This window comes from Onychostoma macrolepis, chromosome 15 (genome assembly GCF_012432095.1).
Source record: "Onychostoma macrolepis isolate SWU-2019 chromosome 15, ASM1243209v1, whole genome shotgun sequence".
NCBI classification, from domain to species: Eukaryota; Metazoa; Chordata; class Actinopteri; order Cypriniformes; family Cyprinidae; genus Onychostoma; species Onychostoma macrolepis.
Window position 1 is genome coordinate 22,697,709 of NC_081169.1, and position 23,104 is coordinate 22,720,812.

The window sequence follows — 23,104 nt, forward strand, 5'->3', positions numbered from 1 at the left end:
GACTGTGCTTAATATTAATCAAACAACAAAAGACAAAGACAAAATAACACACTGCTCTTCACAGAAGGTCTTTTAAAAGGTCTTTAGCTTTAATAAGAAACAAAGGAAATTTAATTCTTACAGTGAAGACTATGCTGTTTTATTTTACATTTAATTATTCAATTTCTATAGGCTTAACTGTTAAATGTTAACTGAATACTTTAGACTTGCATTTATAAAAAAATGTGGGTTATATGGCCCACTAATAATTGTGTTAAATAATCGTGATTACAATAATGACCAAAAATCGTGATTATGATTTTTGTCATAATCGAGCAGTCCTACTTTAAATAACTTTTTTTCCACATCAATCTACACTCCATACACCACAATGGTAACGTTAAAAAAAAAAAAAAAAAAAAAAAAAACAGGTTTTTAACATTTTCAAATTTATTCAAAATAAAAAACTTAAATGATTCCATTGCATAAGTATTCATACCCTTATCTGGGACAGTTTAAATTTAGCTCAGGAGCATTCATATTGCTTGTAGATGTTACTACACTTCAAGTTAACTTGAAGTTAATCGGTGGCAAATTCAATTGAATGGGTACGATTTGGAAAGGCACACACGTTCTTAATAAAAGGTCTAACAGCTGATAATGCATATCAGAGGAAAAACCAAGCCCTGAGGTCAAAAGAACTGCCTGTAGAGCTCAGAAACAGGTTTGCGTCAAGCCACACTTCTGGTTAAGAGTGGTGACCAAGAACCTGATGGTCACTCTAGTTGAGCTCCATGATCATATATGCAGATGGGAGAAATCTAAAGAAGGACAAACATCACTGCAACACTCCACCAATCTTGGCTTTATGCTAGTGTGTCCAGACTCAATCCTCTCTTCAGGTAAGACACATGAAGACACACTTGGAATTTGCAAAAAAGCACCCTCAGACTCTGAAAAACAAGATTATCTGCTCTGATGAACCTCAATTTCAAACATCATGTTTGAAGGAAACCAGCTCTGCTCATTACCTGCAGAGTACCATCCAAAAGTAAAGTGTGCTGGTAGCAGCCTCATGCTGTGGGGCTGTTTTTCAGCGGCAGGGACTGAGGGACTCGTCAGAGTAGAAGAAAAGCTCAATGCACCAAAATATTGAGATTTGCAGCCTTAATGAAAACCAAGTCCAGAGCATTCAGAACCTGTGACCGGGCAGAAGGTTCACCTTCCAACAGGACAATGACCCTAAGCACAGCAAGAGTCAATTAGACAACTCTGTGAATGTCCTTGAGAGGCCCAGCCAGAGCCTGACCTTGAATCCAGTTAAATATTTCTGGAGAAACCTGAAAATGTGCATCTGCCCCCATCCAACCTGACAGAGCTTGAGAGGTGAAGAGGCGAGGAGAAGAATGGCAGATAATTGCCAAATGCTGATGAGCAAAGCTTGTCACATCAAACAAAAAAAGACTTGAGACTGTAAAGGGGCTTCGGATAATATTTAGTTAAGGGTATGAATACTTATGCAATGTACTACTTTCAGTATTTTTTTTTTTTATATTAAATAAATTTACGAAGTTGTGACAGTTCTGTTTTTGCTTTGTCAATATGGTGTATGGAGTGTAGATTGATGTGGGAAAAAAGTAATTTAAAGCAGTTTAACATAAGGCATGAGAAAAAAAATGAAGGGGTATGAATACTTTTGCAAAGCACTGTATACATCTAAAATAAAATAATTTGTAAAATAATTACTTATTATGGTACTATTTTTGTACTGACTTTAATGTATTACACATTTAAAAACTACTGCATTAAAAGGGGTGGGTGACTTTTTTTTGTTAAAAAACGCATAATTTTTCACATAATTTACCTTTATTCCACACCGCTCTGTCCCTTCTCCTCTAAACGCGCTGATCATTTCCTGCTTTTATGAAGCCCCTCCCTCAGAAATACAAGATGGGCTCTGATTGGTTAGCTGGCCCAGTGTGTTGTGATTGGCTAAACCGCCTCTAGAGCACGTCTGAACGTCCAGCCCCTCAGCTCAGCAGCATGTGCTCCGATTGTATTGTAATTGCTTATCAGTTTGAGCCTGATTGAGACACAGAGCAGTGTTTCCCATAGACTTGGACAATATTTGTGGCAGCATATATGCAAATTCATTCTCTGCCAGCAGGAGGCGCTTTTAGAGCTCAGAGAAATAGTGGTTTCCATGGTAACGCTCTACACAAAGCAGAGCTCAGCTCATAAATGCTGCTTTATCAGACATTAAGCCGGGCTCACACTACAGGAGTTTTAAAATCCTAACCGATTATGAAATCTGGTTGCAGCACACACATAAGGAGAATCTTTGCAGATTATCTTCCCTCAAATCTTAAACATGCACACACTACAAAATTTTAAATTCGTGGCGCATCACACACTACAAGATATTATTAAGATTATCATGCCAGAGGGAGCGCCTCACGTGATCTCACGCAGCAGCTCGTCAGCAATGTTTACATAATAGCTAGCATACTAGCAGCTTTCACTCACCCGGTATGTTCAAAACTGAGGCGATTTCACCCCAGCGCTTCTCTTTCTCCTTATCGGTTGTGATACGTGTTCGAAATATTATACAGACCATCGTGTTACTACAAAACTTCAAGAAGCAGTTTCCTCCATCTCCACTATTCAACGGAGCCGTACAGCAGCTGTTTTGCTGTCGCGCATTGGCTGTTATAAGTGCTGTCGTATTCATATAGCCGTCATCATCCTGATTTAAATCCTTAATATCAAACATGTTTGATATGATAGGGACGGCCCCGATTTGTCTGCTAGAGGATCGGGAGGTGCAAAGTTCTATTGGTGAACGCCTCACATTACCAGATAATCCGCGCCGAACATCGGGACCGATCGAGGTGCTCGACAAGATTTTCCCTCCGATTCTCGGGAGGGGGAAATCGGGGCTAAATCGGGCAAAAAAATCCTGTAGTGTGAGTTAGGCATTACATGCAAGATGAAATGAAAATGACATCCCAAAAACACCCACATTGTGTTGAAAAAACACCCACATTGTGTTTCGATTTTGAAATGTACAGTGCTCGTTTATTCAACGAAGTCAAAGCTTTTTGAAAAAATCTATTTGTGGTGGTTTGTCTTGATATTGTGGCGGGTCGCCACAAATAAATCGGTAACACTTTACAATAAGGTTCATTAGTTAACAACATTAGTTAACATGAACTAAGAATGAACAATACTTCTACAGCATTTATTAATCTTAGTTAATGTTAATTTCAGCATTTACTAATGCCTTATTAAAATCACAAGTTGTGTTTGTTAACATTAGTTAATGCAACATGAATAAACAATGAGCAACTGTATTTTCATTAACTAAAATGAACAAATATTAATAAATAGTGTAATAAATGCATTGTTCATTGTTTGTTCATGTTAGTTAATACATTAACTCATGTTAACAAATGACACCTTATTGTAAAGTGTTACCAATAAATCAATGTATGGGAAACACTGCAGAGAATATTAGTGAAGAGGATTGTGCAGAACCTGTGCAAGCACAGCTTTTAATGGTAGGCCTAAGTTTTTTGTTTGTTGTTGTCTCATACTTTTAGATACGCTATTATTTGTAAATGCTACTGCTGTTAGCTTTTAATATAAGGTTTTATTCTGATTAAAGCTTTAATACAGTATGGCAACCGCACTCGCGTCCATGTATAATGCTTCTCATAGCTACAGTATGTGAAAATAAGTATTCACTGAGCTGATGATCTGAATGAGAGAGAAAGAGAGAGAGAGCGAGAGAGAGATGCAGAACATGTGCAGAGCAGGGGGATGTGAGGAACAGGATTGAGAACTGCTGCTTTAGAATATTGATTTTGAAACTTGTGAATCCATTAGAATCGTTAGAAGATCGCAATTCGTATATGAATAGGTTTTTTACGTGCACCCTTAGATTTCTCTAAAGCAGCGCAGCATGGCCTCGCCCTCTTTGCTGCGTGTTCCCGAGGGCGAGGTTTATGTAAAATTCTGGGTTCTTGACCTAACAGACCTGGGAAGTAACTCGTTGTAGTCCCTTAACAGCCGTTTTTGTAGGCATTAAACTGCCAGAATTTTAAAAGATAATCAACCACCCTTTAATAATTAATAACAATAATTGTAATATTTTACAATTTAAAGTCCACCTGTAGTCAAATATTTTATCCATTGAAACTGATCTTTGATCATCAAAATGACATATTTAAATGTTTTTTCTTGTGAAAATAATTTTCTCATGGCTTAAAATAGCTTGAATGTAACTCAACACCCTTGCCTCATTTACTATACGGTGATCTATGAATATGCAAATTAGCCCTGCCTCCACTCAGTCGCATCAGCCAGCGCCTCCTGATCCACTGAACTGTAGTAAACACAAAACAATGGCATACACAGATAATGACTGATAAAACTATGTTTTTACTAGCGGACAACTACAGTGAATACTGTAACATTTGTTAAAGTTATTTACTTGATGATGTTGTGTCCTCAAAATGCCTTGAAGACTGGAATGCAGCCATTTGTGATTCTTGATTCGTGCCCGCGAGGTGTGTGAAGTATAGGGTTGGGTATCGTTTGGGTTTTTTTCGATACCGGTGCCAAAGCGATACTTTTAAAATGGTACCGGTGCCTTAACGGTGCCTGAACTGATACTTAAAAATAATAAAAAATAAATAAAAATGACCAATTAATAATTGGATTGACCATTAAAAAATCCACATATCCAGTCACAGAAGTAGCGGAACTCATGAAGCTCCAGGAAATCCCCAATATGGACAAATGCATTGCTATGGATGTAACTGAGTAAACAAGATATAAACGTTTTGAATGATGAAACAAATACAATAAACACTCGACTACAACAATGTATAGTTTATCTGTGTTATTCAAGCCATCTCTGGTATTTCCATAATAATTAAGTATATTTATAATCCATTGCCAATCGATGTATTAGTAGCCTATGGATCATTTTCTGCCTCATTCTGTGACAAGAAGCTACATCAGATCACAAAAGGAAGCATTTAACTGGTGTTGTGGACTAAAAAGGTAATGCTCTCTTTTGTTGGACAACAGGTTTAAAAACATGAATACAAGAGAATTTTAGCTTTAGGCATTTTAATTTAAGAATGTTTAGCTTAGCTAGTTAATGGAAGGTTACCTGCTGCAGTCAGAGCAAGTGTAATTTCTGCATTCACGCGCTCCTCGGATGCTCTCATTTCCAGAGTTGTGCTTTTAAGGCGGAATGTGAAAACAGCACGCTCGCGTTACTACAAAGATTTGTTGGACTTGTATTATTAGAGCTTTGGACTTGAGTTCACGTGCATTTTCTCAGTCGGGAAATTATTTTTCACATGAGGTTCCGGTGATGATGCTTCTTACGTTCGTTTTGGAGAAACAAAGGACAAATATTTCAATCGATCGCTCCGGCATGGCACCGAAATGAGGCACCGAAATCTGCGTTCTGATTCGGTTCTAGTACATACCGGTTACATAGGTACCGGTGCCATATTGGTACCGGGTTTCGGTAACCAACCCTAGTGAAGTACGATGCGGGAGAGGTGGGTCTGACTCCGGGCTACTTTTACACTGTTGCCGCAGGTTATATTGCAAGTTAACGGTTAACGGTTCTAAATTCACATTAAACCATGGCTTCATGGGTTTTTTGCTCTAATTTATGTTTGGTTTTGTGCTGGTATTTTTTGGTATATTTTGCATGCTAGTGATAGGAATCGATCCCTTGATGTGATTGGTTATTGGTTTGTGACATAGCAACCCGAGGGCTGTTTCAAACCGCTTTTCTGGGAGTGCCATTGGGAAACTACAGTTTTAAGGATAAAATACTCAGCAATGGTGTTGATTAATGGATTGGCACATGGTTTGTCTAAAAGCATATTAAAAACACCACATAGACAAATAAACACTTTTCACTACAGGGGGACTTTAAATCATCCATTAAAACAAATCATTGCACTTAAATATGCATTAAACAATAATATAATATTAATAATATTAAGTTTACTCCAAACAAAACTAAACCTAGGAGGTTCAAGTTGTTTACACAAAAATAAAATTAAAATGTAATGTACAATTATATGACTGTTCATAAGTAATTACTTCTTAAATGGTTCTGCAATGCAAATTATGTAAACACATAAATACACTATTAAAAGCATGTTATTATAAGCCAGGCTTAAAATGCCACATATGTACATAATATGCAGTTTTGTCTCTATACAAAGTTTGAAGACCCTGCTCTTTAAATAATGCATATGTATATATTTATTATATTACAATATTTTATACACTGTTAGACATTTCTGTCATTTCTACAGTTATTTACTGTTTATCACCCAGTACAATACTGCAAATTCCCTTAACAGTAAATAACTGTAATACCCTTTGCATCATCGAATTTTCTGTGATGTCAAACCCCACATACAGAGACTTACTGTATTTTTTAAAATTGCTGTATACTATTGTATTTGCCGTAACTGCCTCTTTGGCGCCATTCTATTGAGGTTGTTTTATTTTCCTCATTTCTTACATTTGAATTGACACGATTTGCCCTACACCGTGTCTACAACGCCGCAACAGCTTGGGACTGACTACACTGGACGTGCTACATCGCTTGTAATGACTGGAAAATCTGTTTGTCCTTCATATCAGAAACTGCGCGAGCGCTTTGAGTACATCTGTAGGCTACGTCAGAAATATACCGCAGCATCACTTTACTGTCCGCATCCACTGTAGATAGTATAATAGGTTCTATATTTTCTTTTCGAGTCGTGTCCAAGGAAGACACGGAAGCAGCGGGGCAGCACCGTGGGTTTTTCTTGGGGATGAACCCGCGAGAGTGGAAGAGCTCTGGAGAACATCTGCGCTGTGTGTCGATGCGCCTTACGAGAGAATAAGACCAGCAAGCAAGGTAAAAATATATGTACGTTTGTCAGTGTGTTTGTCATATTTTTGCACACCAGTTTAACCTAGTAACATTTATCCGTCAACATGGCGGTAACAACTTTACTTTACTATGGTAAACTGCACTGTCGTTACAAATGACTTTTGACAGCTTATTGAATTAAGTTACCGAATTAAAATTATTTTTAACAAGCAACGCTTATCTTATATTAACATTAAGTTTACTAATGTGAAATTTTGTTCAGGTGTTAGTAGTTAATGTTGGCCAATAGCCTATTGAGAAAATAAATGCGTATGTTAGCTAGGTTAAACAAGTTTTATGGCTAGCTGCCCTTCTAGTTTTAGAATTAGTTTGTTATAGTTTTTAATAGAATTTAAGATTTACTGCATTTTTTTTGTATTTGTGTTTTAAAGGCAACTGCAATGAAGCATCAAGACAGACATGAGCATGCCAGCCAGCCACCCTGAGACTGATAATTCATGGTGAGAGAACAACTACGGTTTTGAGAGGTTTGTGTATTATATGGGGTTTGCCTTTTAAAAGTGTGTCAATTCTACTTCTTGTTTTTCAGAGAAGGCATTTCTGTCACTATCAAAGTGGATGGTGAGCAAAGGTGGTGGCCACGTTTTGGAGCAGCACCTGGGTTTTGCAGATTGCTATGTATTTTTGTGAGGATAAATCCACATAATGCACTGCAAAACGTCCTAAGACAGGAGAAATGGTGAAGATGCACTGTTCCAGCGTTGGAAGACTGTATTTTTAAGTGTTATACATACAAAGTTTTAACCTTTTAGGCACCATGGTTTTTTTTGGAAAAATGCTGGATTTTGACATCAAGATTTCAAAAGCTTGTGGCTTGAAAGGGCTTAAAGATAGAGATCTACTGTAAATTAGAAAAATGTTGGGCATGACCGAAAGTTTATGTGGGGTGTAAATATACTCATCTAATTTGCATATTATCACCAGGGGGCGGAATTTCATATTCCTCTTGAATTTCATAATATTCAGGAAATAGCAGATATTGAATTGATGTTTGAACATATTTGCATGTTTTATTTTTATTTTTTTTGTCTTTTTATCCTCATTCCAAATGATCAGAAAAGAGGAAACCAACAATAAAACAGGAGAAAGTACTAAATATGGCTTTTCACACGGCGCTTAACCCCGGGTTATCATCGTTCTAAACACCGCTTTTAACCCAGGGTAAAGATGGGTTCAGACCTGTAATTTGAAAACGGTGTTAGCAACGCATTTTTCCTGGGCTTATGAAACCCTGCTCCGGAGCAGGGTTAGCACCGCATTTGTGGTGTAAACCCCGCATTGCGGTGCTAAGTTTGTTCAGTGTGAAACGGAGCCGTGTTTGCTTGTTGCTGCTGGACGCTTGGCAACAGACAGCCAATCAGAAATTGAGCAGCGAGGCTCATGTCACGTCAGTAACAGGAAACGCACGTCGTGTAAACTGCAGTCGGTGAGAAGATAATATTCAATTATTTTGCTCCTTGTTTTCTTTTTTTTTAACTTTTGTCTTTGTTTTCTTGCCTTTGTACGTCATGAGTTCACGTCGCGCCTAAAAACGTGTTTAAAACACTAAGCACGCCGCTTTCTCCTCCTTTCCAAAGCGCTGTAGCTTGCACTCCCATGGCGTCTGCCGTTCCTAAGCAACCATGACCTGCGCTCTTCATGAAGACGCAGAAGTTTCAGCAAAGGATAAATGGATTTCCAGCACTAAATCGCTTGCAGTAGCTCTGCTACTAAATTTATTTAAAAATGGCTATCCCTGCCTGTACAGCTGGTCAGATGTACCGTGTGAAACGTCTGTTAATGAATACCCAGGATTAACAGTTAACCCCAGGCATAGTATGAGCAGTGTTATTATTTTATTAATTATTACTATGCCATAGTAAAATACATGTGCCTATTTTTTGATCAGTTGACCAGCTATCTGCCCAATCAGGTATCTAGGTGACAGTTTATAGTTCTTGAGAGTATGGTACCTCTCATTGCATGGCACAGTGCACAGACCTACCCCACACTGACAGCACCTGTGCTGCCTGCCGGCAGCCCTTTGGGGCAAACGACGCAATCTGGCCGATCATCAGCCTCTCCTATCGACACTAAGACCACGTCCACCCCCGCCACACCCATTCCCATCGGGCAAAGGCTCGAAATGATCACTTGATGGTGCTTTGTGAACACTCTCGCCTTTTATGGCGGCACCATTGCGCATGCAAAGATGTACCAGGAGAAGCGCGATCATTAGATGACCAATCGTCATTTCCAAAAGGCAAATATTCCCCTTCAGAGTCAGAATCGGCGAATAACATTTGCAACACATCCTCACGGTACAACTTTTTATTAGCCATTTGGCGATTTTCTCTCACAAGTCTCACAATTTACTCAGACGCTATGAACTTAACTGCTTCCGCATCAATGACTCGATAGCTCACTTTCTCTGCTATTTCCTCAAATAATTTTGGTCTAGAATCGAAGTACTACATGTCTGCCATCTAGTGGTAGGGAATACAAATGAGATATTACACTATATTAGGAACTAGTCTACTTGAATGAAATATGAAATATGACGTCTTGTCGCAATTTAGCAACTTTGGAGTTTAGAGGGTTAAATAGAGAATTTGATATTTTGTAATTATGGAGTCTATTTTAATTGAATGCCAGTAGTACCTATGTAAAGTAAAAATAAAATTAATTCTATATAAAAATGATAAAATCTATGTTAAAATGAATTTCAGTAGTATACTGATGACTTGGATTATTTTTACAGTAATCTACTGTAAAAGTACAGTTTCTACTGTAAATCTGAATTACAGTAACTTACTGGCAACACTAAGTTACTGTAAAGACCCTTTGAAAGACCCTTTTTTTTTTTTTTTTTTTCTTTATACAGTGTTTATTGTTTTTAATGTATTTTTTTCCTTGGGTGAAATGTGACCTGGAAATTTTTTTGTGAGAGTTAAGTTTTTTTTTAGTTCTCTGTACCTTGTGTGCTGGGACCAGGTTAACCAGAACAGTATCCAGGAGTTCCTGTGAGACAGAGTCGCCTTCACAAACAATTGAGCTCATGAGATCCACCATATGCATGTGCACTTTCTGGTTGTGTCCATTGCTAAAAAGAACAAAAAAAAGAAAAAAAGGTAAACACAAGAACTGACCTAAAATCAGGTGCATCAGGCAGTCAAAGTAGAGGAGTGGAAGATGGGAAGCAAACGCAATGGGGCAGAGAAAACAGAAACACTTCTACATTTTTCCATTTACACATGAGAGCCGAGCGCTGCAGTGTCCCGCTCATAGAGGACATTTCCGACTGAGCGAACATCACTGGCTGAGATGAATCACCCCCATATGCAGCCTTTATAGCGCACATGCAATGAAGGGTTTCCACCTGGGATTCGCACGCATCATTGTCATCTGACCAAATGCAGGGAAATAATATCAGCGAGCAGGAGGCTGACAGTTCATTAGGACATAACAAATAGGCTGCAGCTTCACATTTACATCTCAAACAGAAAACAGTAAACCACGGAGACACTTTACTGAATTATGACAGTCGCTATAGCAAGAATCACCATTGAGCTCTCTAACCAAATGGCAGCACTATTACAGGACTACAAAAATGACTAGGTGATACATTTCATACAATGACATTTTTAGTGATATAAAATTAGGCAATATTGCCAATAAAACACTTTGTATGGCAATTAAGCAACATCTGAATCATCATTAAAAGTTACCCGTCAAAAATGTATTAAAACTTTTTACTTATATATATATATATATGTTGGCAAATACTGATTAGCATATGACTATTATTTTTAGTGCTGGGCAACGATTAATCTACATTAATCTCATCCAAAATAAAAGTTTTGTGTGTATTGTGTATATTTATTATGTATATATGAATACACACCCATGTATGTATATATTTAAGAAAAATGCGTTGTTTATATATTAAAAATATTTATCTCATATAAATTATATTAATATAAATATATACATGTAAATACATGTAAATATTTTCAAAATATATACTGTATGTGTGTGTCTTTATATACACATAATAAATATTCACAGTACACACAGATATATTATATAAACAAAAACTTTTATTTTGGATGAGATTAATCTAGATTAATCGTTGCCCAGCACTAATTATTTTACATATTTTTTTAATCAAATCATCATTTTAAAGTTACTTAATATTTAGCCTTGTTTACATTGGAAAAACTGAAAAACAGATATGGGTCCCACTTTATATTAGGTGGCCTTAACTACTATGTACTTACATTTAAATTAATCATTTGGTACAATGCACTTATTGTGTACATACATGTGTTTACATTGTAGTTATATTTAAAAAATACCTATATGTAATTGCATCTGTAATTACACTGTTGACCCATCCCTTACACCTTAACCCACCCTTAAACCTACCCAAACCACCAAACCGGTCCCTAACCTTACCGATATCCCACTTCAATAGCAGCAGAAGTGTTTTGCAATACAATATGAACACAATAAGTACATTGTACTTATGTTTTGATGTAAGTACATAGTAGTTAAGGCCACCTAATATAAAGTGTGACCCAGATATGTATTATTTTTAACTAGATTTTTATTTTGTTGACTGTCGAAAAGGTTTTTGCTGTGTAAAAAATGTTTGTGTGCAATATATATAAAATATTAAAATGTTAATGTTTATGTTAACATCAATGTTAATAATATTAATAGTAATTTTTAAAAACATTGTTTTTCATATTTTAATTATATTATTACATACACATAATATATATAAAATAACAATAACATATAATATATATATATATATATATATATTAATTTTTACACTAAAATTATGCCTAGACATGACCAATAGACTAACTTGATTACTTGGAAAAGTGATAAAGTGAGTCAAATATATACACACGTAATAAATAATATTAATGAATCAAATATAAAATGTATTTTTTGGCTATACTGAACTCTTGAATGGACAAACACGAACAACAGACTCACTTGATCACTTGGAACAGCGTTCTGTAGAGCTGAGTAAAGATCTCATTGCTGTCCTCCAATTCAAAGCAGATGTTGTAGGACTTCACCCAAGCGATGTTCTAGAGAGCCAGAAAGGGAAAGACAAGGTCAGATGCTGGTTCAAAAACCATTGTAAGACCTTGCTTTTCTATATTAGTTGGGTGACATACCTCCAGTAGATAAAAATATCGATTAAACTGGGCGCTCTTGGTGTCTTCCAACCCTTTCAGCTGTCGAGTTATGAACATGAAAATATCCTGAGTGGAAAAGAAGAGCAGAAAGTTTTCATATAAGCACCTGTGAAGGCAATGCATGAGAGGCAGCAGTGTTATTTTAGTATTTTCTGCTGAACAGCTCGATCTGTCGCTGACTTTTGTTCAAGGTGAAGAAAAACAGACACACAAATATCACCTTCAAAATTTCAGCACATCGGTTTTAATGCATACTAATACAATTAAATGTTTCTTTCCCAAAACAAACCACGTTAAAAGACTTAGTATTGGGCTGGTCATGTGATCTCAACATGGTAGTCATCATGGTGGGAATTTAATAATTATAGATACAAAAAATTAATGGTTCTTCACTGACATATGCAAGAACTAACACTGCATTCAAATCAATAGATGTTGAGTTTTCCAACCTTAAGTTTATCAGGTGATGTGTACGGTGCCTCAGGGGCATAGATGCGAAATATATCTGCAAGACAGCAGGCCACGAGTAGTCTGACATCTTTGTCTGGGTGTTTGAGGAAAAAATCCGAGGCGAGATGCAAGGCCAAGTTCAGATAGAGTTCCTTCTCCTCCTCTGAGTCCTGGTCCATGTCCATGAAGGTTTTCACCACCATCTGATTTTGAAAAGCACCATAGAGCCGTGTGTCAACCACGCATCCAACTAACAGTGTGATGTAAGACACTCTAATGGGAAACACACTTTCACTTGGCAGTCTTACTTAAAAATAGACATAAGTGACAAAGCCACAGAGGGAGGAAACGCTATCTACAAGCTGTAAAAAACAGCTTGAAATACGAGCAGAGAAATTATAATTTCATTCTGTGTGATAAAATCTCAGCTGAGGTTTATAGATGAACAAATCTAAGCATGAAATGTTCTGCACAAAATATTTCTGCTAAAAAAACCAAGGAGAAAAAAAAAACAATCACAAATATGGATCAATCTACAAAAATCTATGAAACTATTATAAAATCGTTTTTATTAACTGAAATAAAGATGAAATAAAATAAATAAATGTTAGACTACAGAAATTTACTAAATTTGTTCGTTTCTAAAACTACTATAACTAAAAGATAAATATATATTTTTTTTTTTAAATGTCAATCGAACGAAAAATGAATAAAAATGTTTAGTTCAAATTTAGTTCAAGTACTAAAATTACTAAAACTGAAATAAGTTAAATAGACGTTTTTAAATAAACAGCAAACAAACAAAATTAGTAAAACTTTCAGAATTTTGTTGAAATATTAAAATTGCTAATACTTAAATTTAAGCCATATAAAAATTACAAAAAATAAAAATGACAACATTACTAAAAATTTAAATCAAACATGAAAACTGAAAAATATATATTATTTAAAAAAAAACTATTTAAAAGAAATATATTTTGATTTATATATTCATACATAAATATTAATTAACACTGGTTATTCGTTAATGGTATCAGAAGACTTGCAGTCTAGACCTAACTGAAGAGTCGGACAAGCTAATATAACATATAACATTCAGCACTAATAATAAGCAGTTTCCACTTGGGCGAATGACAGATTGCTCCTCACCTTCAGTCTCCGAACCATCTCCTCCTTGGAGATCTTATCGGAGATCTCCTTCACCCCCGGCGGGTAGGTGATTTTGCCGTCCGTGGCTCGATTCTTGGAGTGAGCCATGCTCTCCAATCAGTGCTCGCTGCAAACGTGTCAAACCAAAAAAGACATGAATATGTCAGCTCACAACACTAAGTGGACAGGGAATTTCCATCAATTACTTTTTTGGAAAAGAATGTGCCGTTAAAGAAATCATCCAGTGGATACTGAATATGGATTTGACTTTAACTACACCCAACAACAACAACAACAATCAGTTTGTTTTTCAAAAATTGTAGAATGCAGCCAAAACCTCACCTCCTGTGGACAGTTAAATACTGACGGTGCTAAAGAGCAGTGTCAACAGAGACATTTAAATTCAAAGAAATGCTATACTTTCAATTCAAGTTGATGTGCACAGAGATTTTACCAATTAGCATACTAAAACACAACACCCACACATGAATTACAATACCAAGCAGACTAATCTAAATAGACAAGACAAAAATGCTAATTAAAACAACTGCATAATAAGTGTTGCACATAATCATCAGCTGTAATTCATAATAATAAACAGCTAAATTAAGCCTATTGACATAAGAGTAAAAATTAAGTAAGGAAAGACCATGGAATCCTTATTCAACAGGAAATTAGATGTATTGAAGGGCTTGTACTTTTTTGCTTTGATTGGACAAAAAAATAAATAAAATAAAATAAAAGTATATACTGTGGAAGATGAGTTGTCAATATTTCAGCCCATTCTTCCAAGAGAAAAAGACTGTAAATTTGAAATGTTAATGCAAATCTGGTCAAGCATCTGCTAATGTGTATAATAGAAAATAACTTTTTTCGCTAAAGTTGCGATAAAATGGAAGTAGAGATAAGATTTTCCATACTGTGACGTATATCTGCATGTAACAGATCATTGGAAAAAAAATATAGGCTAGGAACTTGGTACTATGCAGCAGCTGATTGGATTTTAAAATGTGGGGATGCACTCAAAAATGAATCCGATCTTGGAAGTCAACTGCAGAGGGGCGGAGCTTAAGCGTTCTAAAAGAACAGAAGTCCAGCATATAGAGAAAAGTCTGTTTTTAAATAGAAGATCGAATTATGACATTTGAATAATAAAAAAAAGAAATGCACATGCATGAATCATTCACAATAATATATATAATATTTACCTAATTTACAAATTAGGTCCATTATTATTTCATGCGGACTCTTCACAAAAGAAAGTTACAATAATATTTTTTTAATCTGCAATAATAAGTGGAAATATATATGTTGTGTATGTGTGTGTGTGTGTGTGTACTGGTATATATGGTTTATGAGGACACAAATGTGTATAATAACATGGGTACTACAACGTAAACATGGTTTATGAGGACACTTCCTGTGTCCCCGTAAAACAAAAGGTTTAAAAAAAAACATACAAAACGTGTTTTATGAAATTCAAAAATTGCCAGTAGTTTCCCGTAAGGGGTAGGTTTAGGTGTAGGGCAATAGCACATACAATTTGTACAGTATAAAAACCTATGGAGAGTCCCCGTAAACCACAAATACCAGATTGTTTGTGTGTGAATACACACACAACTCTATATATACAGCATACATAATTATAACTTAAAAATAATGACTTACTAATAGTTAATTCTAATTAATTTAAAAAAAAAACTTTTATTTAGGATTCCATCGGGTCTTTAAATACACAGTAGAAGAATAAAGTAGTCAAAATGCAAATAAATGCATTACAGGTGCATTACATTTCCCCTAAGAGCGATGCATAAAGTTATAACACCACAATTACGCAAGAAATTAATAATGCAAGGCGAGGTGAAAATAGCTGTCATTTCTACGCAGGTTCAAGACAGTCCAAGTGTTTCACAATCCCCGCAAACGCCAAACCCATACAGCAATTTACAACACCTCTATGCATGCAATTAGTAAACAATGCATCGCATTTCCAGCTATTTACAGACACCATTACAACGATTTTGCACGGGAAAAAAAGAGAGGCTTACAGTCTGACAGCAGGTTGACTTTCTGAACTAACGTCTTTGTGCAGCACAACCAGAATAAAATAGTCTTGATCACACAGCAGCTGTCATTTGATTCCTTTGACAGTGGTTTATCCCATAGAAACCGAGATAACACCCCTAAGGGGGTGTTTACAAGCTAAAATTCATTGCACACCACTACAGCTCCCCTGTTACTATCTACATCCAATGCACAACAGCACGTCCCATCTCAATAGGCAACGGACTAAATGAACCCATAAGAAAAACGAGTGCAAACCACAGCAGCAGAATCTGAAATGTGTTTTGAATCAGATTTTAAAAGAGGCTGAAGCGGTTTACGAGCAGCTAAGCTAAGCTAACAGCTAAAACACAAACACTCATATGCATGTACACACACACGAGGCATCAGGAAAGTGTACGGCCCTCTTTTGCAATGAAAACGGCCACGAAAACACACGTTACACGTAAACCAACAACAACTGTCATTGCAATTTGCATTCTGAGTAGAGAACGAGCGAATTTGAGGGGAAACACAGTGAGAGTGAGAGTCAGATATCCTCGCATGGGTTAACAGAAGAATAGACAACCAACCGCCGAAAAAGGAAAAAGCACCTACTAAAACAGCCACGAAATAATAAATCCTAATAACGGACTCAAATCGGCGCGGGACAATTTTACTTGCTTGCGGTTTAAATTCAAACAGACGTTTACCTTATTGGAAAAAGTGCGCGCTCCACTCGCTTCTCCCACCGCTGTGATCCTCCTGTCGGCTTCAAAATGGCGCCAATTTGTCCCTATCTGCACCAGTCAGTGCAGCTCCGCTCAATACAGATCCTTCACTTCCCTCCTCCGCTCGAGTTTATTTATTTAAGGACATGACTCTGTTTTTTGTGGTTATATTAGCGGGTTGGGTTTGGAAAAATAAATAAACTGCTGTAATAGTGATGTAAATGGCTAGTGTATAAACGAGCGTTTATGTTGAGTCGCTAGCGGGTCGGAGTGTGGTGTAACAGTGACACCTATAGGCCATGAGGGGTATGACAGCGGTCTCCGCCTTCACATACAAATATATGACAGTTCCAACGGATGGATAAAGGCACTGCACCAGTGTTGATACAATAAATGAAATAAAATATAAATATTAGATGAAAAATTCAAACTTTGAAGACTTCAAAAATGTTGCATTGGCAGCTGACTGAAATAAGTTTAAGTTGAGGTAAAACTGCTCAAACAAAAACTGAAATAAATAAAGCTATATAGAAATATGAAGAATAATTTAAATGGCAAAAGCACATAAGATTACTTAAAATAAAATTAAACCTGAAAAAAAAAAAATAATAATAATAATATATATATATATATATATATATATATATATATATATATATATATATATATATATATATATATATATATATACATACATACTGCACTGGGGGTCATTTTAAATTAAAAATATTTTAATTTAAAATTAAACCTAGTAATTTTTAAGAGTCAAGGATTCATCATAAAAAATACATGTTAACATTTTTACAAACATACAAGTAAAGCTGAATTCCTGAAATATACTATTCACAAAAACAATTGAGATGACTCAAAACGTCAACATCTTGTAACGGATAACAACAAATAGACTTTTAATAATGTGCTTTTGTCTAAGGTCTAGTTTTACTTGATCTTTATCAATTTTAGTTTTATCAATTTTAATACTTCAATTTGAACTTACTTTCTTTGTTATTGACAAGGCAACATTTATCATGACCCTGAGAGTGGGAACTTATATACATTTACTTGTAGTGAAATAATGTAGAAATCTAATGGCTTTTAGCACTTATTATTTAAACAAAAATAAAAGTATTTTAAAATGCTGTTTTGGGAATTGCTATCCAACAAATTAAAATATTAAATTACATAAAATGTAGTCAAAGAAAGAAAGAAACTTTTTAATAAGCCCACACTGAAAAGCACCCAAGTGTAGAAATAATTTCCATTTTATCAAAACAAATCAACATTTATTTACAAAAATATTCAGCACTTCAGAAAAGAGTGTCTCGTTTAGTACATGAGCCATCAACAATGTACAGAATATTCATAAAATGTAAATCCTGAGATCAGATCAGTTTCTAGATTTGAGCTGCCGGTCTTTTGAAAAGAAAAAAAGAAAGACAGAGAATGCATAAAAAATGCTCCTAATTCAGCATGTCACTACGGATAATATTTTTGATTTATTCTTCTATCTGGAACCTCAGCATTAATTTTATGTGTCAGACTGTCTAAAAGTCGAAAGATTTATAAAACTCCAATGGTCTTATCCCAACAATGTTCCACACTTATCAATGTGGTAATTTATGATTTACATTTTTATATTACAATGGACAAAACTAGAACAGCAAAAATCATTTTCATATGTGCATTTGGCATAATTACAGAAAAAATGTAAAAATAAAATAAAAAATTATATTTCTTTTGTAAAATGTTTTTAGTATTTCAAATAAATAGATATGCCAATGGCCATTAAAAAAATTAAATCACCATATAGTCATTAAAAACATCTTTAGCTGCATCAGTATGTATTAAAATTAATATTAAAATGTATTAATATATATATGTGTGTGTGTGTGTGTGTATATATATATATATACATACATACCCACTATCATTCAGAATGATAACATGAAAATATTTCTATTTCAAGAACAGCTAATTGTCATCGGTTCTCTGTTAATGGCCTTTCTTTTTATGGGGAGGCAGCACAGAATTCATCACAATGTCAACATTCATCGGCCGCTCGAAACCATCCAGCATCTTTGCTATTGTTTCTCGAGGGACTCCGTGCTTGTTCCTCCTGTTGATTAAATTAATAGACAGGAAATTACCAGGACAGCCAAGCTCTATTAGACTGCTATACAAAGACAGTTGTAAATAAAACAACTGAAAATAACAATGGCTCTTAAGCTGGTCTTATTCATGGAAATATGAAAGATACTTACTGATCCTAGACTATAAAACATTTTATCCACTTACTCACAAGTGAAATCTCTACCTCTGTACCGTAAGCCAAAACCTGATCCAAAGTCAATAGTCTTTCTCATTCAGTGATTAATAAAAGTCACTGTGTTCCTGAGAACCAAAACTATAAACAGACCTACTTTTCTAACTGGGCAGGATCATATTTCCAGCGGGTATCTGGCTCAAGAAAGTCCACTCTGTATCCGTTGTCTAAAGCCTGTGTGAAATAAAGTAAATGAATAAAAATGTGTTACTAATTAGTAAGCAGATATAGTTCATTTAACAAATAGCTGGAGAAATCCTCCGTATTATCTCTGAATGCAAACATATGGAAATGTTCTGAAGCACTGCTAATAAAACTTTCAGCCAGTGTTCAGAGCCAAGTTAAAGCCTAACTTGCGTTTTACAAAAATATTCCAATCCCAGGCATTACTTAAAGATGCCAACTCACCATTTGAACATAAGGCTTCATTTCCCAGGCTTTAACATTAGTGTTGTCGATGATAACAGGCGAGCGGCCCTCCAACATCGCCTGCTTGGCTTAGAAAGGACAAAGCCATGAAGAATTAGCATTCAGATTGGTTTTAGAAAAATAACTTCATGCTCTTTCTCAAAACATCAAATGCTCAGAATTGCAAGAGTTTCTATTGTTGAAATTGTTTGAACAATTTCATAAACACAAAATCTTACGAAAACGGTCAAGAAAAAGTGATGGTCATATTTGACCCCAAAAGCAAAAGATATGATATTTTTCATAAAGAAAATGAAGGATATATTAGGCTTCTTTTGATTTTTTTTGCACTATAACATTGTTTTGGTAAAAATTATGCAAATTAATATATAACACATAATACATATAATTTTCTGCTGTTTCTCTTTAATGTAATGCATATAAATCCTGTTTTCATAATTCAAATTGAATTATATGTATTTATGCATCATTGATGTGTTTGATAAATAAAATTATTCCATTTTTATTTCATTCATGTTTAACTGTAATATAGTGAAAATTACTGCATTAAAGAAGTCGTAATCAAGTGAATCACCACTGAAAAAAATTACAAAGATAAAGGGTTCATTCTAAAATAGAGACAATTTACTTTATATTATGTATCAAAACACATATAACTTATTTATTCTGGGTAGAAATATGACCTGGAGTCACCAAACTAATTGTAAATTATGTATTTGATAAATTCAAGGTTTTTTATTTGTCAATGCCAAACATACAGAGAAATCTAAATACCATTTCTCTTCTCTCTCATCAAATGTTTGTATAAAAATAAAAATATCAGCAGTCAGTGCAATATAAAACAGATTTTTGTATGAAGGTAACAGCAGTGTACTTATAATAAATAAATAGATATATATAAACTGAGAGAATATATCTTGTAAACTTCTGAATGAATATACATTTGAGTTAATGTAAACAGTGAATTTTGTTACTGTACATCCAAATATATGTAAACAATTTGTAAAGTGCAAATATACATCCAAAATATGTAAAAATATTTTGGATGTATATTTGTCCCATATCTACAACGATGTTACTTCGCCTGTCCTCACCTCTCTTCTGGTTCCAGTCGTGTGCATCACCAAGCAGAGCAGAATCAAATTCATATCTGTTGTCTTGGAAAAAGTAGTCATCTGTGCTCAGTATTAATCCATTGGGACCAGTGGACAAGAGCTCTCTGAGAGACATACAGTCAAATATTAGAACATCTCTATTTCTCTGCTTACCTAAACTAATCAAAACAAGCCGTTGGGACAGTGTAAGTACAACTTAACAAATCAGTACAAGTCTTGCTTGTAATATGTCTTCAGTATTTAATCAAACTAAACTTGACTACTGGTTTGGTGCAAAAACATCAATGAGGTCATTTCTCTACATACTTAGTTTTGCTCACCTTGCCAAAGTGGATTTTCCAGATCCTGGGACTCCCCTCAACAATATGAGCACCAAAGAAGTGTCATTACAATGCTGATTTTGGTCTTTTTCATGATAATGCTGCTGCCAGTGTGCTGAAGATGTTTGATATTCCTCAGAGAATCTTGGACGCTCGTGTGACTGGAAACCCTTGTTTTGTTCATGCCACCTGTTCGAAGGTAATGGCGGTCCTTCCCATGGGCCCCAGCTGTTGTTGTTAGCACGAAAACTGTGGAAGACGTTCTCCTGAGGTCTCATGTCTGGAGGATACATGATAGCACCTCCAGAGGTTGGGGGAGGGAAGAAGTGCACCCTTGGGTGTGGAGGAACCCATGGTGGAGGAGGATACCACGGCTCTGGATATCCTCCTCTACCAAAGTCATCCATATTACATTGCAAGCGAGGTCTCCATCTTTTTGGATCTTTTTGGTTGCGTTCTTGTGGATCTGGGTAAGGTCTGTAGGCTCTGCCGTGATCAGTTACGACAACAGGAATGTCTGTACTGTTTGGTTGATCGCCTTCGGGCTTGTCGGAAGGATGGAGGTCATGCGGTTCAAACGTTTTGGTGTCCACATTGACGTCAATCTTATCAACTTCCTCAAGCTCTTTGTAAAATTCAGAAAGCTCCTGCTCGATGGATGGCTCCGGGCGACACACAGGCCCAATAAATGAAGTACTAGTGATGGCCAACTCTCTAATGACACGTTCTCTCTCTGTTTGGCTTGTGTACTCAATGGAACAGGTGTTAGTAACTTTTTCCACATTAGTGTCTGTTTGTATTTGTGTTGAAGGATCCAGCTCTCCACCTCTTTCAGTCTTGAAATGACTTCCAACAGGTAAAAAAGCTAATTCAGTCTTATTGTTTGTCTGCTTATTGGACGATTTAGCCACTTGTGTCACTCTGACACCATCTGAGTGAGTTTGTGGTGTGTTTTTTTCATATCGTTCCTCTACGTTTCCACCATCAGGTGGAGAAGTAGATTTACTGGCATTGACATTTGGCATCTATAAAGAACAATAAAACCACACAGTAAAGCAATATTATGTAAATTCGTAGATTCATTTTTGTACAAAGATGAATGGAATAGCCAGGCCAACTTTTTATTATTGATCACAAGTTAGTCATGACTGTACAGACGATTATATCTGTCTGCTTGACAACCATCATTTAATAAAATGCTAACGTTATTTAAAATGACCGAAGCAGTTTCGATAAACAATGAGGTTCAATACCTATACATTTTACGTATATTTTCTCAAATAGATCAAATTACGGTGAAAAACTTTACCTGACGTGTGATAAAACTTGTAAGCAATATGTTCTTGTTAATCAAATGTTTTGATCATCGACACATAATCTGCTAATAGCGTAGGGAGAAGTCAGCAGCCTTGACACACAACACCCCAAAAGGGAAGTAAGAAAGTTCAAAATAAAAGTCTCACAAAATAATAAAATAAAATAAAATTATGCATTTCTTTAATCGTAAATAAATTAAAACACTTAAATAACACTGTGAAATATTATTACAATCGAACATTATATTTTATATATTATTATATATTATATTACATACATATATATATATATAAACACAGATATATACACACATGTTCGTTTTTGTGTAAAGTGGGGACATTCCATAGGCGTAATGGTTTTTATAGTGTACTTACTGTATGTGCTATTGCCCTACACCTACCCTACACCTAAACCTACCCCTTACAGGAGACTGTGCATTTCAACTTTCCCCCCAAAAAACTCACTCTGTATGATTTATAAGCGTTTTAAAAAGTGGGGACATGGGTCAATGTCCTGAGATGTCACCTTCACCTTGTAATACCTATGTCATACCTTTGTCATTATACAAATCTATGTCCTGACTTTTCACAAAAACGCGCGCACACACACACACACATATATATATATATATATATATATACACATATGCATATACACACACACACACACACATACATTTAAAAATAATTTATTCCTGTGATGGTAAAGCTAAATTTTCAGCAGTCATTACTCCAGTCTTGAGAGTATAATGTTGATTTGCTGCTCTAAAACATTTTTTATCAACAAGGTTAAAAATATTTCTGCTGATTAATATTTTTTGTGGAAACCATGATACATTTTTTTCAGGATTCTTTGATGAATATAAAGATCAAAGGAACAGCATTTATTTACATTTTAAATTCTAAATTCCTTTCACTTGCTGCTGGGTTCATGAATATTAATCACGTTGTCTGCGTTCGCTCGAATTGATTTGCTGAAATCAAAACAGGGACGATAATAGGTGAGCGCCAGCCAATGAGATTGTCGTTTGCGCATTAGTTCCGCCCACTATCGGAGAAACCGGCA

At 35.5% G+C, this 23,104-nt stretch overlaps 2 protein-coding genes across 3 annotated transcripts in view; both read right to left on the bottom strand.

Moving 5' to 3' along the window:
- pds5b (PDS5 cohesin associated factor B) overlaps positions 1-16,802 on the bottom strand; it is a 58,669-nt gene extending 41,867 nt beyond the window's left edge. The window contains exons 1-6 of one of the 2 annotated variants that reach the window (XM_058744375.1): positions 16,518-16,802; positions 13,762-13,888; positions 12,612-12,815; positions 12,142-12,228; positions 11,954-12,051; positions 9,920-10,046 (exon numbers count right to left, since the gene is read on the bottom strand). In XM_058744375.1, the coding sequence (XP_058600358.1) occupies positions 9,920-10,046; positions 11,954-12,051; positions 12,142-12,228; positions 12,612-12,815; positions 13,762-13,869 (624 nt within the window). In that variant the 5' untranslated portion in view covers positions 13,870-13,888; positions 16,518-16,802. Of the gene's footprint in view, positions 1-9,919; positions 10,047-11,953; positions 12,052-12,141; positions 12,229-12,611; positions 12,816-13,761; positions 13,889-16,422; positions 16,444-16,517 lie in introns of those variants that run through there. The other variant, XM_058744376.1, reaches the window with a different exon arrangement.
- A 974-nt stretch (positions 16,803-17,776) lies between these two features.
- On the bottom strand, positions 17,777-22,147 carry n4bp2l2 (NEDD4 binding protein 2-like 2). The gene is made up of 6 exons (XM_058744622.1): positions 22,032-22,147; positions 20,723-21,747; positions 20,382-20,506; positions 19,267-19,355; positions 18,956-19,032; positions 17,777-18,651 (listed from the first exon to the last, which is right to left on the bottom strand). Exons 2-6 carry the CDS (start codon positions 21,745-21,747, stop codon positions 18,528-18,530), a joined length of 1,440 nt encoding a protein of 479 aa, XP_058600605.1. The 5' UTR covers positions 22,032-22,147; the 3' UTR covers positions 17,777-18,527.
- Between the last annotated feature and the right edge of the window lie 957 nt (positions 22,148-23,104).

Coding starts and splice junctions, on each gene's coding strand:
- n4bp2l2 (XM_058744622.1), bottom strand. CDS start 21,747: ATGCCAAATGTCAATGCCAGTAAATCTACTTCTCCACCTGATGGTGGA. Junction 20,507..20,722: donor GGAAAATCCACTTTGGCAAG/GTGAGCAAAACT, acceptor TATGTCTCTCAG/AGAGCTCTTGTCCACTGGTC. Junction 19,356..20,381: donor CGACTGGAACCAGAAGAGAG/GTGAGGACAGGC, acceptor GTCCTTTCTAAG/CCAAGCAGGCGATGTTGGAG.